The sequence below is a fragment of the Ursus arctos genome, unplaced genomic scaffold (genome assembly GCF_023065955.2).
Source record: "Ursus arctos isolate Adak ecotype North America unplaced genomic scaffold, UrsArc2.0 scaffold_16, whole genome shotgun sequence".
Taxonomy (NCBI): domain Eukaryota; kingdom Metazoa; phylum Chordata; class Mammalia; order Carnivora; family Ursidae; genus Ursus; species Ursus arctos.
Window position 1 is genome coordinate 4280003 of NW_026622830.1, and position 15517 is coordinate 4295519.

The window sequence follows — 15517 nt, forward strand, 5'->3', positions numbered from 1 at the left end:
ATCTCCACCTCCCAATCCAGCAGAAAGGCTTTTTAATTTATTCTTGGAAAATTAAAACAATGACACACTAAAAGATCAACTAAGCAGGTTTTGTGAGAAAAGTCACCTTGGAAGGTCTCAGGGCCCCAGTTCCTATGCTGGGGAAAGGAACGCGGTCAGCGGTGTGCGGGGGCAGCCCGGGCTCAGACGAGAGGGGCCATCTGCACTAGCGGCTGTACGGTCACCCACCTCCTCCCACCAGAGCCCGGTCCCAGGATGCTGACTGGACCTCAGCAAGAGCAGCTGGAAGGGCTTTCCCAGCGCTGGGCTCCCGGAACGTTCTGGGTCAGCTCTGGAGGATGCTTTAAATCAGTTCACCAGGATGAAGTTAGACTTGCAGTGAGCTTTCACAGACAGAAGGAAAAGAGGCACTGGGTTAGAAACAGGAGGTGAACAATGACCTTTAAAGTTGTAGCGAAGGGACATGCATGTCAACCCTACCTATAAATTCCGTCACGGGGTCATGTTCACCTTCTGTTTTAATGGTGCCGGCGATGCTGTCATTTTCCAAGATGGGGAGGAACAGCTGCACAAAGTCAGAGGTGTACGGAGGAGCGATGACATCCAGTACCTAGGAGCGGAGAACACCGGGTCACTCCCCGCACAGCCTCCGAGTGGCATCCCACCAACACCTGACAAAGTGGCAATCAGTTTGGAGAAAGCCACCCTCCCCTCCCCACCCTTTCCGCTTCCCAGGGGTGACAACAGTTTCCAGCACTAAGACACCCGGGTGGTTACGTAGGTAAAACAGAGAATACGGCTCCTGCAGGTGGGAGGGGCTTGGTCAATTGGTATCTAATCATTGCCGTCACCACGATTATCGGAAAGCACAGTTCTCAGAGTTAGGTACAAACTGAACTAAATTTAAGCCGAAAGGCACTGCTAGTGTTAACAGTATGAAACATGAAACAAATGGTGTATTGCTGACCTCAGTTACAAAATAGCGAATGAGTGAAATGTCAGTGTCCAGCTTCTCCAGACACTTTCGGATGTAACTGACAACAGGAAGTACATAACCTCGACTCAGCAGGTGAACCATCCTGTCCAACAGGGTCTTCTTCAGCTCGAGCTGCGAGAGCGGGGCAGACAGAAGTGTCAGAACGGCTCCTCTCCTTGCGCCGCCACGACGCCCGGGGCCCCTGCTCACCTGCTCCATGACATCCAGCTGCGAGTGCTCCGTCTCAAACAGCTTAACGAGCAGCTGCAGGACCTGGGGGTGCAGGAGCTGGTGGCAGGTGCTGATCTATGAACACGCCAAAGGGAGCCGTGCTGAGCCCTGAGGCCAGGGCTCCGGGCTCCCCGGCAGTGCAGAGAGCCGCCAGCAAGGTCACAGCCGGCACACGGCAGGGCGCCGACGACTGCGGTCCTCAGAACCCAGCCCGGGCCCATAAGCTTCTGTGCCATTCCTCATCCTTTCAAAACACATGCTGAAAACTGGAAATCTTTGGAGCCAATGAAACTAGTTCCTTAAAAGGAAAACCCTCTTTGAGAATAGAAAGTAGCCAGCCCCGTACGGAGCAGCTCCTGGCATTCAGTGACCAGATGTCCCGGCAGCACGGCCCCAGAAGGGTACGGTACAGAGTGCCATCCCTGGCCCTGCGGCCCCCTACCTCATCCAGCAAGGCCAGGTGCACCGGGGTGTGGTCCGTCTGCAGCTGGAAGTACCTGGGCTCAGACACCGTCCAGTCCACCCACTTCAGCACACCCATTGCTACCACTGGAAACCTGCAGGGACAAATGAGGCCCGATGCTTCCTTTATGTGAAGTTTAAAACAACAACAAAACCACCACCAAAACTAAATGGTTGGGAAGGTTTAAAAAACCACCGCCACTCCGCCTATCCCAGCGAGTCACTCCCAGCATGCTGTGCCAGGGAGATGCTCGTCCGCGAGGCGGTCTGGGAGGTCAGCATCCTCTCAACACGCGGTACGAGAGCCCGAACTCCCGTATGGGCTTACTTTGAACCACTTGATTGGTTTAGAAGGACAAGATCATTACTGCAGAACACTCAGGGAGCTTGGACTGGGTTGAGGTTCTATTTAGCAAACGCTTTCCTTGTCCAGAACACAAATTACCAGGGGAAAGACTCGAATGCCCAAGGGAGCGCCCTATTCGTAAGCTTTTCTAATCAACCTGTGTGTTCCTACCATTGCTATGGTCACAAGTCCTTTCCATCTAAGCAATACCTTGTCAGCCTAACATGGACTGTAAACAGACCCTTTTCTTCCAAGCAGCTTTTGTAATTCTGGTGGGTCTCCCTTTTTCTGAGGCTAATTTATGAACAGACTTCTGGCAGGTAAGCACCTGAGAATTACTCATGCTGCTAGAACAGTTCAAAGTTCTCTACATACAGTTTACAAAGAAAACATAAAATCAATTAAGTATCTCTGAAGGTTTCGTTATGTATTTTTTTGAGCTTTTAATAAAATGAAAACCCAGACCACCCCCTCCAGAAGGATCCCGTTTAGAACGAGGTTTTATTTTGCTCACCTGATACACTGATAAAGCGTGCTCAGCTCTGCCACCAGTTCGGAGGCCCCTTTGTTCTCGTTACAGCACAAATTGTGAACGGTCTCCACGGCTTTCGACGTTGACTTCAGCTCGTCCTTGTTGATGCCCACGCGCTTGTTCTGAGAACACAATGCGAGTCCGTGAATCCCGATGGCGTGCGTGGCCCTGCAGGTGGGGTGATCTGCTACCGGCCACCTCCCCCTGCGGACCCCTCCCCATCCCTAGAGTCAAGAGCCAACTCAGCTGCCGCACTCCACGGTCACCTGCTTACAGAAACGCCAGGGAGGCTGGGCCTGGGCCGAGGGAGACCCGGCCGGTTTCCTTAGCTGCACCTTCATTCAGTTTGAAAAAGTACTATAGACGCCCACACGTACCTCCTGGAGACTCAGCACTTTGACTATTTCATGCATGAACACTAGAAAAGATATTTCTGACACGAGTTGGGTTCATGACTTCTTACAGCCAAAACTCCCAAATAATACCAAAGAGAGGAGGTTCCTTGTCTCTCCAAAAGCCCAGGAATTCTCAGAACTGACAGTACCTTTTTCCAGGTCTCAACCACGCTTGCTGCGTAGGCCAAGATATGGATGTATTTGTGCTTGTGGTCCTGGTTGATTCTGGCCCCTGGCTTAAAGAGCGACTGCATGAACAGGTCCAGGAAGGCCGGCACCCGGATCTGAGGGGACACACGGCATCATTGGAAAGGAATGCACGAAACAGGTTATCAGGTAAGTCCACATACACTTACAGCAGGAGTGAGGGCATGCCCGCTCACATCCAGCCTCGCGTGCTCAACCCGGCAGGTGTCCCAGTGTGTGCGAGGGCTGAGGATGTAATGGGGAAGGATGAGGAAGAGGACAGAAACATTTCAACATGGGTTTATACTCAGGTGTCCCACCTTACTATTAAAATGAAAGCAACTTACGAGTTCAACGGGAGGCGGGTCCATGCTTGTAAACATCTTGAACAGGACTGTAATGTCAGCCGGATTCAGGGCTCCTTTGGACAACATAGCCCCAAGGGCCTGACAGGCCCTGGGGTAGGAGGCAGCTGTGCCCAGTGCTAGTGTGATCTGACTGGCATCATGACCTCTTGATGGAAAAAAGCATATAGCCCATTGTTAAGAAGGCGGCGCCCTGCTCTGCCCTCTCCTTCCTCCTCTGCCTCTTTCCTTCCTTTTTTCACACCTAACACTTGGGACTGTTTGGGTCCCTTTGTTTTTCATATTTCTGTCATTCACTGGGAACCTGACTGACCCACAAAAACAGCATTTAGAGCTAACTGGGAAAGAATGACTGGACGGAGCTTGCAGACTTTCCAAAAGGAGCCACGCACTGTTAATGTGTTATGAAGACTCCATTAGTGGAGAATAAAGCCCCCAAGGGCTCGCTTTGTTCTGTAAGACACGGACTACAACATAACAAGTAGACTGCTGACCGACTACTTCAGGACTGCTATTATTCGCTATTGATGAATCCTAATATAGGAGAATACAGGTTCACAAATCCAGGGAATTGAACAATAATCAATTACTTTACAAAATACTCATCAAAGCCAAACTTCAGAAAGCAAGCTCTCCACATGTATGTAAAAGGACCCCGACTTTTCCAGCTGTACTAGGTAAAAGGAAGTTTATCCATCTGTCGAAACAGGAGGACCCAGAGTCTCCGGCTATGGAGAAAGGGCAGGGGGAGCACCTAGTTAGGACCAGGGAGGCGAAAACACGGCCGCTCACTTCTCCTGGGCGAAGCGCTGCACTTCCTGAGCGATCCTGCGCACGGCGGAGCCGCCCTGCTCCTCCTGGGCCAGCACCGACATCATGGCCTGGGCGAACAGGTACGTGTGCTCCCCGTGGCACACCATTTTCTGGAAAATGGCAGGGGAGAGAGTTTGGGGTTTCACGACTGCAGCAATGACAAATGTTGACAAAAGAGCCAGACCCCCACCCTGTCTGCACGCAAGTTATTTACGCTGGAACGGGCCTTCTGACCTGGACACTGCCTACGGGGAAGAAGCCGTTCACGTGTGAACGCGCATGACCCAAAGCAGCCTCCTCCCAATCTGAGCTACGCAACACAGAGAACTTACGGCAAACTCGGGGAGATTTTTTTCAAGGTTTTCCTCTCCTCCATCCAAAATTGTGGCTAGAGAGGTACGGAGTACTCTAGAAAACACTTCCAACTGCTGGCAGGCTGTGGATACGCTCGTTATCTCCCCTTGGTACCCTGCATCAGAAATAAGCTGCAATACAAAAAGAAGAAACCAAACAAAGTGTGACAGACCACGGCGACGCGCTGCAAGGAAGCTGGCTCGTCGTGCTTGTGGTAAGGTGGGCCGAGCAGACGCTGCTCTCAGGTCTCAGACCTTTACTCTGCTCCCGGCCTTGCCACTCACGAGGCCTGTGGCCCAGGCCAACCATCCCATCTTGGTTTCTTCATGTGCCACATGAAGGAGACAAACCAGGCATTCTTTTTTTTTGAAGTAATCTCTGAGCCCAACGTGGGGCTGAAACTCACGACCCCGAGATCAAGAGTCACATGCTCTAAACGAGCCAGCCAGGCGCCCCAAACCAGGCAGACTTAGAGACTCCTCTCAGCACACAACAGACTCTACAAATATGCTCTGGCCAAATTCTAAAACACAGTTCACGTCGATCCAAACACACAGATACGGGGGCGCCTGGCCGGCTGCGACAGTGGAGCATGTGACTCTTGATCTCAGGGTTATAAGTTCGAGCCCCACACTGGGTGTGGACATTACTTAAAAACAAAATCTTTAAAAAACAAAACAAAACAAAAAAACCAACCCCCCCCCCCCAGATACATGTTCCGTGCTTTTCTTTCTCACTGTTCAGACTTACGGAAGTGAAGTGATGGAGACCTTTACCCAAAAGCAAATACGATCTTGCAGGAGAAACGGACCACCTCCCAACCAAACCAAAACAGCCCTTGCTCATCAACGCTTTGATCTTTGCTGTGACTCTAGTGCTCTTCCTACCTTAACAGTGAAGTTAAGCATCAAACAGTCTGGATGGGCTTCGGCCAGTTTGTAAAAAAGATCTCTCCACGTGGTATGTGCAATCATTTGTTCAAGCCAAGCTGGGGTCTGCCAACGAACAGACGGCAAGATAAAAGGCCTAGCCTGAGCTTAAGTGAAGCCGATATTGTATAAACAGTCGCTGGCTATTCCAGCTGGGAGCGCCCCCGAGAGCATCCAGCTCCAGGCCCGCAGGCCCAGCAGCGGAGGCAGACCCAGAGCTGGCGCTGCCACGCGGGACGCTGCGTGGCAGCGCTAGAGCCCTGAAGGCCCACTCACAGCTTCTGGAAGCCTCAACTGCACACGAGAGCATACGGAAGGCGCGTCTGGGAGACACGCGGGCCAGGGAAGCACAGGGAGAACGGCGCTGCAGCAGACGCACACGTCACACACGTCCATCAGCTGCGTGCCCTCGGTACGAGAAAAGGCCATTGAGTAGAGAGGTGGTTCTGTCCATCACCCCGTGTGGTGGCCACAGCTCCCCTCCTGGGTGACTGACAGACCCTGGGGCTGACTCTGAGTCCACCTCCCATTTGCGCCAAGGCCAGGCTGCTCACAGGACACTGCCAGCCACCAACTGTGTGGCACGGCTCCTCAGGCAGGCCTGTTCCCAGGAGACCTGGGGCTCAGTGACAGGCGACGGTGGCTTGAAGACGCCCCATGGACACCGCAGAAACTTTCTGAAAGCTGCGCTGTCGCCTAGGGCTCTTCGTCCCCCACCTTCCTTCCCTCCCTCCTGCCTTCGGGGGGCCACACCCACAGCCCCACTCATCTTCTCTCACACACACAACCCCGTCCCGGCATCTGCCTCTGGGGCGCCAGGAAGGTGACAGCACTCCGCTCAGCGCCTGTGCTCAAGAGTCAGCAGGACACGGGAGCTGCGAGTCCGCTCTTCCTTCCCAGCTCATGACCTGTGCGCCCCTCGGCCCGCCGGAGCTCACCACGCTGCGCGGGGCACTCAGAGGGCAGCTCCGACTCAGCGCGACTCGCCTCACACCCTGACGTTAGGGCCCGACTCCTTATGTTACTCACACAACGCAGCACGCTCCACTATGTGTGGGATAAGCAAAAGACCCAAAAAACCCGTATGAGAAAAAGAAGACAGACTCCTCACCTCTCCTTCTTCAGTAAAAATAGAATCTGCTTTGCGGGGGTCAAAATGTTTGATCAATAAACTCTTCAAGTGATTTTCCACAGTTTCCTGAACCTGCACGGGTTCAACACCTGCAAGAAAATAGAAACGACCAGATGGAAAACGGCGATCCCTCAATCTGTTGTACTACTTTAGAAAAAGCAGCCAGGGCAAAAGTCTACATGCGAATCAAAGACCACAGGATTGCTTCCGACCACTTGGAATTCGGGACCTCTCATAAAAATTACTATTTGTTAACCGTAATCAATGATAAGACTCAAACAAGAGCACAGGGCGGAACATCAAGGATGTCTACCTACATGGAAAGGGAGGCGGTGTCTTGGAGGCCTCGGTAAGGACAAGGACAAATGGCTAACACAGGCAGGAGGACGGAAAGACATACCTGCCACCGCGGAAGAGAGCGGATGCCAGCCACGAGAGGCGCACTCTCTCAGAGCGCCGTGGCAGGAAGGAGCCGCCTGCCTTCCGGGCAGCGCCTACCCCATGATGTCATCGCCCCCAGCTCAGTGGACTTACAGGGGCTACTTTGATCGTATTAGCTAAAAGCCATAATCATAGCCAGTCTTACATTACCCATCACTTACTGCTTGCTCTAACAGAGCTCTTAAAAATGACACACTGAACATATACTATAATTCTACAACGTGGTAGGGCAAACAGCTCAATGAGAATCACATTTGCAGGCTATCTGTAAACCTCAATTATTTAATCAAAGATAAGAATCAAGCCGACGAAGCTGGGTAAGAAGTTCAGTTCCGACTTACAGAAGTCTTAAAAACCAGGAAAACAAACAAAGCCATCAGCATTATAGTGATCCAAAGGTCTATAGAAACAGTGGTGGGGGAAGTGACTAGACAGGATGGGGGCCAACCATGACACACCTGTCTGAATGAGCCACTCAGCCAGCAGGTTCACCGTCTGGGCCACGGCCGTGTAGTTCTCAGATAAGAGCTGGATAACATTCTCTGGAGACCCTCCTGCCTGAAAATACCTAGAAAAAGTAACAGAAAAGCTACGGCATTCAAATGAATGAAGACGGGCCTGGGGATCAATGACAAGATAGCTAGGATATTAAGGGTTTTAAAGCGGAGGGAGGGACTAGAAGCCTCTCATTCCAAAACCACATCATTCTCACTTTTGCACATCATCCTCTGGATCTCTGACAAACTGACTCTAAGTTACCCCCAGCCTCCTCCCAACACAAATGACTTTTCTCACACACCTCTTCAGAGTGTTAAAGATGGAGGGCTCCATTATATAATCCCGGGTAGAAAATTTGTGGAGGCATTCTTGCTGGACCTCTGCGTCATCTTCTCCCTCTCCGTAATCATCCTCCTGCTGGTGATAAAAAGAGCCATGTGATTTTTTCATTAATACAAGTATCCCATAATCTCACCTTAAATCTGCATCACCCTGTCTCTCTCAAAAGTGTTCCACATACAAGATTTCATTGACTTTCTTGACAGTCTCAAGAAGCGGGCTGGACAAGTGATGGGCGGCTATGAAAATGGAATCAAGAATCACAGCAAGGGGCGCCTGGGTGGCACAGCGGTTAAGCGTCTGCCTTCGGCTCAGGGAGTGATCCCGGCGTTATGGGATCGAGCCCCACATCAGGCTCCTCCGCTATGAGCCTGCTTCTTCCTCTCCCACTCCCCCTGCTTGTGTTCCCTCTCTCGCTGGCTGTCTCTATCTCTGTCAAATAAATAAAATCTTTAAAAAAAAAAAAAGAATCACAGCAAGCGGGCACGTGTGCACAGTGGCGACACAAGTCACCTAAGCTCGCGGGGTGGCCGTTTCGTCTCTTAAAGATAATAATAGTGACTGCTCCCATCTGTTTTAAGGACTCCATAATCTAATTTCTGGGAGAACCAAGCAGAGTACCTGACATTTAGTAAGAACTCAATAGATACTAGTTATTGTTTTCACAACTACTATTTCATATGTGCCCTTTAATGCTTCCCTCCAACAAAGACTGATGAAGCGATTCCTGAAGGCATAAGCCATCAATACGCTGTTAGAAAGTGAAGGTCACAGACTTGCCTCGCATCAGCAGGCCTGGCTGGAGACTAGTCCCTGTGCTGGGTGGAAGCAACCTTGGGCAAGTCACTGAACCTAAGAACAAAGCAGGATGATGACGTGATGACATCAAGGTCCGTCCAGCGTGAACGCTATCATCCCAACTAATAAGCAGATGCTTGTTAAACGCTTCCTCTGTACTGAGCACTGTACTCGTCATCAGGAAGCCTAGGACATATAATATAAGGTACCGCTTTTTCCGCCAAAGGACTTCACAAACTAGGAGAGACCAACCTCCAGGCGACTAATGTAATGGGGTAAGACCTGGACCAGGAATCAGCAAACTATGGCTCAGGGCCAAATCCAGTCCTTCTGTTTTTGTAAATAAAGTTTTATTGGAACCCAGCCCACCCACTAAAAAATTTTTTAAAATTTTACATATTGTCTATGGCTGCTTTCCCCCTGTAATGGAAGAGTTAAGTAGTTGTGACAGGGACCTGCAGAGCCTAAAATATTTACTATCTGGCCCTTTACAGAAAAGTCTGCCCACCCCTGGTATAGACTAACATTCTGCAAGCAGCGCTTTGGAAACAAGAGTCCTTCTTTGGAGACTGGGGAGTCTTCTCTCAGACCTTCCTTGTCTGGGGAGCCTTGAGCAAGGCTGTGAAGGAGGGCTGGCCTTTACCCTGCGACTCATCCTTGTGTGTCTGTATTCTTGGGCTTCTGCCCTGGGCCCTATTCCCTTCTACATCTTCTCTTGGGTAATGCCACCTCCCTGTTCATAAATCCAGAATTTAGCCGGGATCTCTCTCTCGAGCTCCAGACTCGAGTGTCAGCAGTCTATTCTCATTTCCATCCTGATGCCCCCTAGTTCTCCAACTCATGAGGTCCAAAACTGACCTCTGAACAGATCTTCCTACAATCTATATTTTAGTAAAGGATTCCATCATCCACCGGTTACCCCAAATCCAGAAAGCTGGGAGTCATCCTGTTTCTGCTCCCTCAGCTCCGCCCCCACACACCATCACAAAGACCCACCAATTCTGTCTCCCACACATTTACCCCATCTGGCCCTTCTTTCCATCTTTCCCATTCCTTATTCTGTGCATTGCCTGCAGTAGCAATATGCCCCTAATGGCTCAGTCTCATTTCTCCCTTTCAATCGTCTTCCACATGGACGCCACAATGGTCTTCATAAACCACAAATCTGACATCTCTCTTGCTTAAAGTTCCCAGTCTCCCTCGGAAAAGATATCCAACCTCTAGCGCGACTTTAACCTTTCACTTGTTCACCTAGCCAGTCTCATCTCTTGCCAGTCCCCATTGGCAAGCTGAAGCCAGACTAAACTATTTGCATTTCAGTAGCTCTTAGCTTCTGTCATCTGGATTTAATAACACTGTAGCTTCTTTACACATCTTCCTGCCTCTCAAGTCCAATAATCTGGCATCAAGTGAACAGAATTTGTGGCACAAACACTGACCTACCACTCATTCAAAATCCAGCTCATGTCACCCCTTTAGTCACCTTTCTTGACTTCCTCCTCTAAGCAGTGAGAATGAACATGAAGTGAACATGAGGTCCACCCCTCTCATCACTGAGAGCCTATTAGGGTCAGTCGGCTGAATTTCAATCGTGATTAAAGTTCTCCATGCATGAGACTCCCCAGCCTCCTGCCATTCCTACCTGCATAAGGCGGGGCATTACACTGGACTATCAGGTTATAAAATGAGGGCACTGGTCTAGATGGCCCTTCGATATGCCTCAGTTGTAACACTCTGTGACTCGAAGGCTCAACGTGACAAGGAGTATGACATTTTGAACAGGATGCTAGAAGCACGAAGCCACCACGAAGCTCATTTATATCACGTTGGTGGTCCAGCAGTTTGATAAAGTGGCAGTGGAGCCAAAAGGACCTGGGTTGGATCCCCATTCTTTCATTTACTAGTTTTGCAACCTTGAGCAGGTCACTCGCTCTTTCTGCCTCACTTCCCTCATTTACAAAATGAGCAGATTAGCATCTAACTCCAAAGCTCGCAAGCGGAAGTAGATAATGTGGGGAAGCACCTAGCCAGCACAGGCTCTCAGCTAGCTCTGCCTCCACCTACCTACTCTGAGCCTCCAAACACACAGATCCTGCGGTATCACTCCCTGCCCCAAACTCTTGAACAAGTCACACTTGTCAGCAGCCATCGAAGGCCCTTCAGACCGTGTTCCCTCCCAGAACCTCAGGCCACTGCGTCCAGCTCACCACACAGGACTCCTTTCAGCTCCAGGAACACAGCACCTATCTTTGCATCTCTGTACCTCAGCTCCAAGGCCCTCCGCGCGCCGCTGCCCTTTCAATGGCGCACGCCCCACTCCATCCTCTCTTCCTTCAAAATGTGAGTTGGGCACTTCCCGCACCTGATGTTGGTTCTTGTGAACAGGCAAATCCCCACGCTCCCCTCCAGGCCAGCTGTATGGGTCTCCAGGGCAGGGACCTGAGAAGCTGCATTTTGAACGCACACTTCAGGTGGGTTTTCAGATTAGACTAAGCTTGGACCACGTTGGCAGAGCTAGAGGCCCCAGTTCTGATTTTCCAACCCCGCTTGGGGGGGGGGGGAGGTGGGGACGCCCCCTCCTCAGCCTCCATACCCACCCACCCCCAGGTCAACGACGGAAGATGCTCTGGGTGTCACCTAGCCCAAGGATTGACTGAATCAACCCAAAGCACTGAAAAGTATGGTTTACAAACAGTAAAACACATGTTAGAAAGACCAGAGTTCCACTTTTCCTCTCATGATGCTGACTTGGACTTTTTCAAAGATTTAAGTTGTTCAAACTTGGGGCTCTGAGCCCAATCCTTCGAGCTTGCGCCCTACCCGCCGCTGGGGGCCAGGAAGCAATGATGCCTAGCACTGAGCTGGCCCCAGGGGAATGGTCAGCGGGTCCCTCGGGTGAAGACCGGGTGGCCAGCACCGCTGCGGCCCAGACCCCGGGGAGAAGCCCCCCCGCCCCGGCACCCGCCCCAACTCGTTTGCAGCGGAGGGAACCGAGGCCCAGAGAGGCCGCAGCGCTCTGGGCGGGCCCCGCTGGCCCGGGGGCTAAGGCGGGCGGCGGGCGCTCCGGGGGCGCGGGGGCCGCGCTCCGGGGCGGGGAGGGGGCGGGGCACGCTGTGCTTGAACGACACGGCGACCGCGGGGCCGGGCGCGGCGGGGGCGGGGCCGGCCCGCCGGCGACGGAGACCAACAGTCCTCGTCGGGGGCGCCCGGCGCCCCCCCTCACCTGGCCACCGTCCGCCTCGTCGCCCCACTCGGCCGCGCTCCCGAAGTAGTCCTCGTCCATGATGGCGCCCGGCGCGGCCCCCGCCATCCTCTCCCGTGAGCGCGCGCAAGCAAGGCGCATGCGCATGACGCGGGGGCGGGCGAGCGCACGCGCGGTCCCGCGGCCCCGCCCCCCGCGGCCGCGCGCCTGGGGGCGGGGCACAGAGAGCGGCTCCTTAGTCGTGGCTGGAGGCGCCCAGGGCCGGGCGGGAGCCGCGGAAGCGGGGCGTGGATTAGGGGGCGGGGCTCAGAGGGCGGTCTCACGCTCGCGGCGCCAGGCTCACGGGGAGGACCGACCGCCCCCGAAAAGATCCGGGAACACCTCCTGGGTGGGTCCCAGGAGTTTTAGCTCGGGATAGAAGTTTAAAACCAGGCTCACTCTTGACCTGGGTTCGGGTCCCCGCTCCACTCCTTCTTCCCCATGACTTTCGGTCCTGAGAGCATCAGTTTTCTCATCTCACAACTGGGCACAAGAGCAGGGCTGACTTATGGGGCACAGTGTCTAGGGCCCAAGAAAGTGTTTTCATTTCTTTTAAAATTAGAATATCAGTAAGTATTATAATGATGAATCCAGCTTGGATTGTATTTGTATAATTGGTATAAAGAACAGACACAGTGTACTATATAATTTTAGATATTTCTTTATGGAAGAAGGGCCCACGAAGGCAAAAGTGCTCTCAAATGTCATAATGCAGCCCTGGAAGTGAGGGCCTACTTCATGGGAGCAGTTGTTAAGGATAACGGAGATGATGCTTCTGTAACCCCACAGCATGGTTCCCTGCACATAGTAGGACATACAAAAGTGGTAGACTGTGGATCATCATGGGAAGATTTGAGCCGCGGCGTTAACACCATCAGATCTGGATGCTTTGAGAGATAAAGCCCATGCATCCGTATGGAAGAGCACTAGAGGCGACAGCTCTAGAACACTGGTAGTGGTGACTGTTTCCACAACCTATGATTTCATTCATTCCTTCTCTCATTCATTCGACTCCTGGTTATTGAGTGCCCCCATCATCTGGCCCTGTGCTACTGCTGCAGCTCATTGGTGAACAAATTGGACATGATCTTTGTCCTGGAGGAGCCTACATTCTAGTGAGGGAGCTAAACAGGGAACAAAAATAATGACAGAAGGTGACAAGTGCTAGTGTTCTGTGATACTAGGAGAGAGGCCAGCTTTGGACCATCAGACAAGGCTTCTTTGTGAAACTTATATTTGAGCTGAGAGTCATGTGACAAAAGGAGTCAAGCAAGCTTGGACCAAGGAAAGAGCACTGTAGGAGCCAAGGCTTGCCATGTGTTCTGGGAAAGCAAAGGCCACTGGCACTGGTACCCGACCAGCCAGGGAGAAGCCTGGATGAAGTGGGCGAGGATGTGGCAACTTGACACTTTTGGGGGGGCCGAAGAATGGGCCCAGGAAGATGTTGCAGAGACCTTTAGCCTGTGGGTATGGGGTGGTATGCCGTGGACACAGGGAGCCCAGGAAGAGGCCCCTGATGCATTTCACTTGAGTTCAGATTGTGACGTGCCGAATTGGAGGTGCCGTCAGAACCCCCAAGTGGAAATGTCTTGCAGGTGGTTGGAGGTGGAAGTCTGCAGCTCTGGATTCCATGAATCAAGCTCTAGCTTCTATTCACAAGATTAAAGTATATTAAGTTAATGAGTGCCCCTGCTGCTGGCTTGTTTCAGGGTTCATTTTCATTTGCTTTCTGAAAATGTTGCAAAGAATGGATGGCTATTAAACTCCTACTACCTCTCCTCTTGGATTTTTTTATTAAATGGTGCCTGACTTGAAAGCAGGCAAATTAATATATGTATAACTAATTACTCCTACAGAATCAGGGATTATTTAACTCACCTCTCTTTCAGCCTCAATAGGTTACTCATTATTAAATGGATTAACAAACAACCTTTAATGAAAGCATCACATTCAGTCTGTAAGTCGCAATGATTTAGAATAATTGAGTCTGTAGGTCTTGCCTCCCGAGATATTGTTGGCCTGTTGTATTTTGAAAAGCCTTATCTAAAATGTCCAAATTAGCTTGCATTACTTAAAGTAAATAAAGTCATTGAAGATATTTTCCAGTTTAAGAGAAACTCTGGTGGAGAATTTCCATGGAAAGGAGAAGTTGGTTTCGCTTAATCCATTCAAGAGGCATTTACCGAGGGCCTACACAAAGTTCTGCACTGCCACGGGATTAAAAACCACAGACACAGCCTATCTAGTGCTAATGGCAGAGAAAAGAAAAGAAAAGCCGTCTCAGGTGATCGTGTAGAGAGGAGGGAGCTCAAGGAAGGTCTTTCTAAGGAAATTATGTTTAAGGCAAGACTTCAGTCTGGAATAGAGTACAGAGACAATGGGGCACAGCAGGAAACATGGCTGGAGGTCAGACACAAAAAGGGGGATGGGGGTGGATTAAGGGAGGGAGGCAGGAGAGGACCTGGAAACTTGCAGACAGTTTAGACTTTATCCCCAGGGTAATGGGTGACCATGGAAAGCTTTGAAATACAGGAGTGGCGGGGTCAGATGAAGGGTTTTCCGAAGATCATTCTGGCTGTGCGGAAGGATGTGAAGAAGCAAAGTAGAGGTTCGGAGACAAGCTAGGACACTGTTGGCCCGCGTGTCCAGGTGGGACCGGATGGTAGCTGAGAACTCGAGGCAGGCATGAGGACAAAGCAAACACGTGTGGGAGAGAGTTAGCAGGCCAGATGGTGGGGCTTGCAGGGTCGTACCGGTGAGTATATAACAAACACCCAAATGTTTAGATCCTTCATTTTGCTTTCTGTCTTCAGCCCACCTCCTCTCTGTCTTCTGTCTTCTTCATGCCACTGAACCACACCTGCCGATGCCAATGGCTTTCCCTCTCCGGAAACACGGCCCGTCTTCATCTGGTTGATGGTGCAAGAGTAACTGGCACAGATAGCTCCAACCTTCTCGAAATACTATCCTTTCTGTGTGTCCGAGGCAACACCCTTTCTGGGTTCTCCTCCTACCTCCTCAGCTCTTCCTTCTCAGACTTCTCCCCCTGAGCTGTCCCTCTACTTGTTCTCTAGATCCTGCAGGTTCTCGGGACCTAGGCTTGGACCCTCCTCTGCTCCTACCCTCTTGCTGGGGGAATCTCACCCTTCCCACATCTTAAAACCATCTAGATGCGGAGATCTCTCACATTTGTGTCTCCAGCCCTGTGTCGTCTGTGATCTAACTGACCTACCTGTCCCTTGTCCTTACCATTAGGCGTCCCTAGGGCATCCCCACATATGCATGAGCACCCCAAATGTGGTGCTTGTATACTCTTGTTCCCACAGGAAATGGGGCCACCAGCTCCACAGTGAGCAGCAGCAAACACCTGGAAGTCATCCTTACTTCTGTGGTGCCCCACCCCCACCCAAACGCTAAGGCAAACTCTGTATCAGGTCCACTCTAAAAGCACACGTCAGATCTACCCACTTGTGTTTCCG

General features: G+C 51.5%; 1 protein-coding gene across 4 annotated transcripts; it reads right to left on the reverse strand.

Moving 5' to 3' along the window:
* Positions 1 to 15: 15 nt before the first annotated feature.
* Positions 16 to 12163, reverse strand: NELFCD (negative elongation factor complex member C/D). Of its 4 annotated transcripts, none has more exons than XM_026503820.4 (15): positions 12021 to 12163; positions 7962 to 8077; positions 7621 to 7730; positions 6701 to 6810; positions 5548 to 5655; positions 4639 to 4791; positions 4286 to 4416; positions 3476 to 3641; positions 3092 to 3226; positions 2530 to 2669; positions 1650 to 1764; positions 1187 to 1282; positions 968 to 1108; positions 481 to 610; positions 16 to 383 (listed from the first exon to the last, which is right to left on the reverse strand). In XM_026503820.4, the coding sequence occupies exons 1-15, from the start codon at positions 12144 to 12146 to the stop codon at positions 349 to 351; spliced, it is 1812 nt and encodes a 603-aa protein (XP_026359605.2). In that variant the 5' UTR covers positions 12147 to 12163; the 3' UTR covers positions 16 to 348. The 4 variants fall into 4 exon arrangements, with proteins under 4 accessions (XP_026359605.2, XP_026359606.1, XP_048078239.2 ...); XM_026503821.4 differs by having other exon boundaries at positions 7962 to 8074; positions 12021 to 12137; XM_048222282.2 differs by lacking the exon at positions 16 to 383 and having other exon boundaries at positions 487 to 610; positions 1057 to 1108; positions 12021 to 12141.
* Positions 12164 to 15517: the final 3354 nt, after the last annotated feature.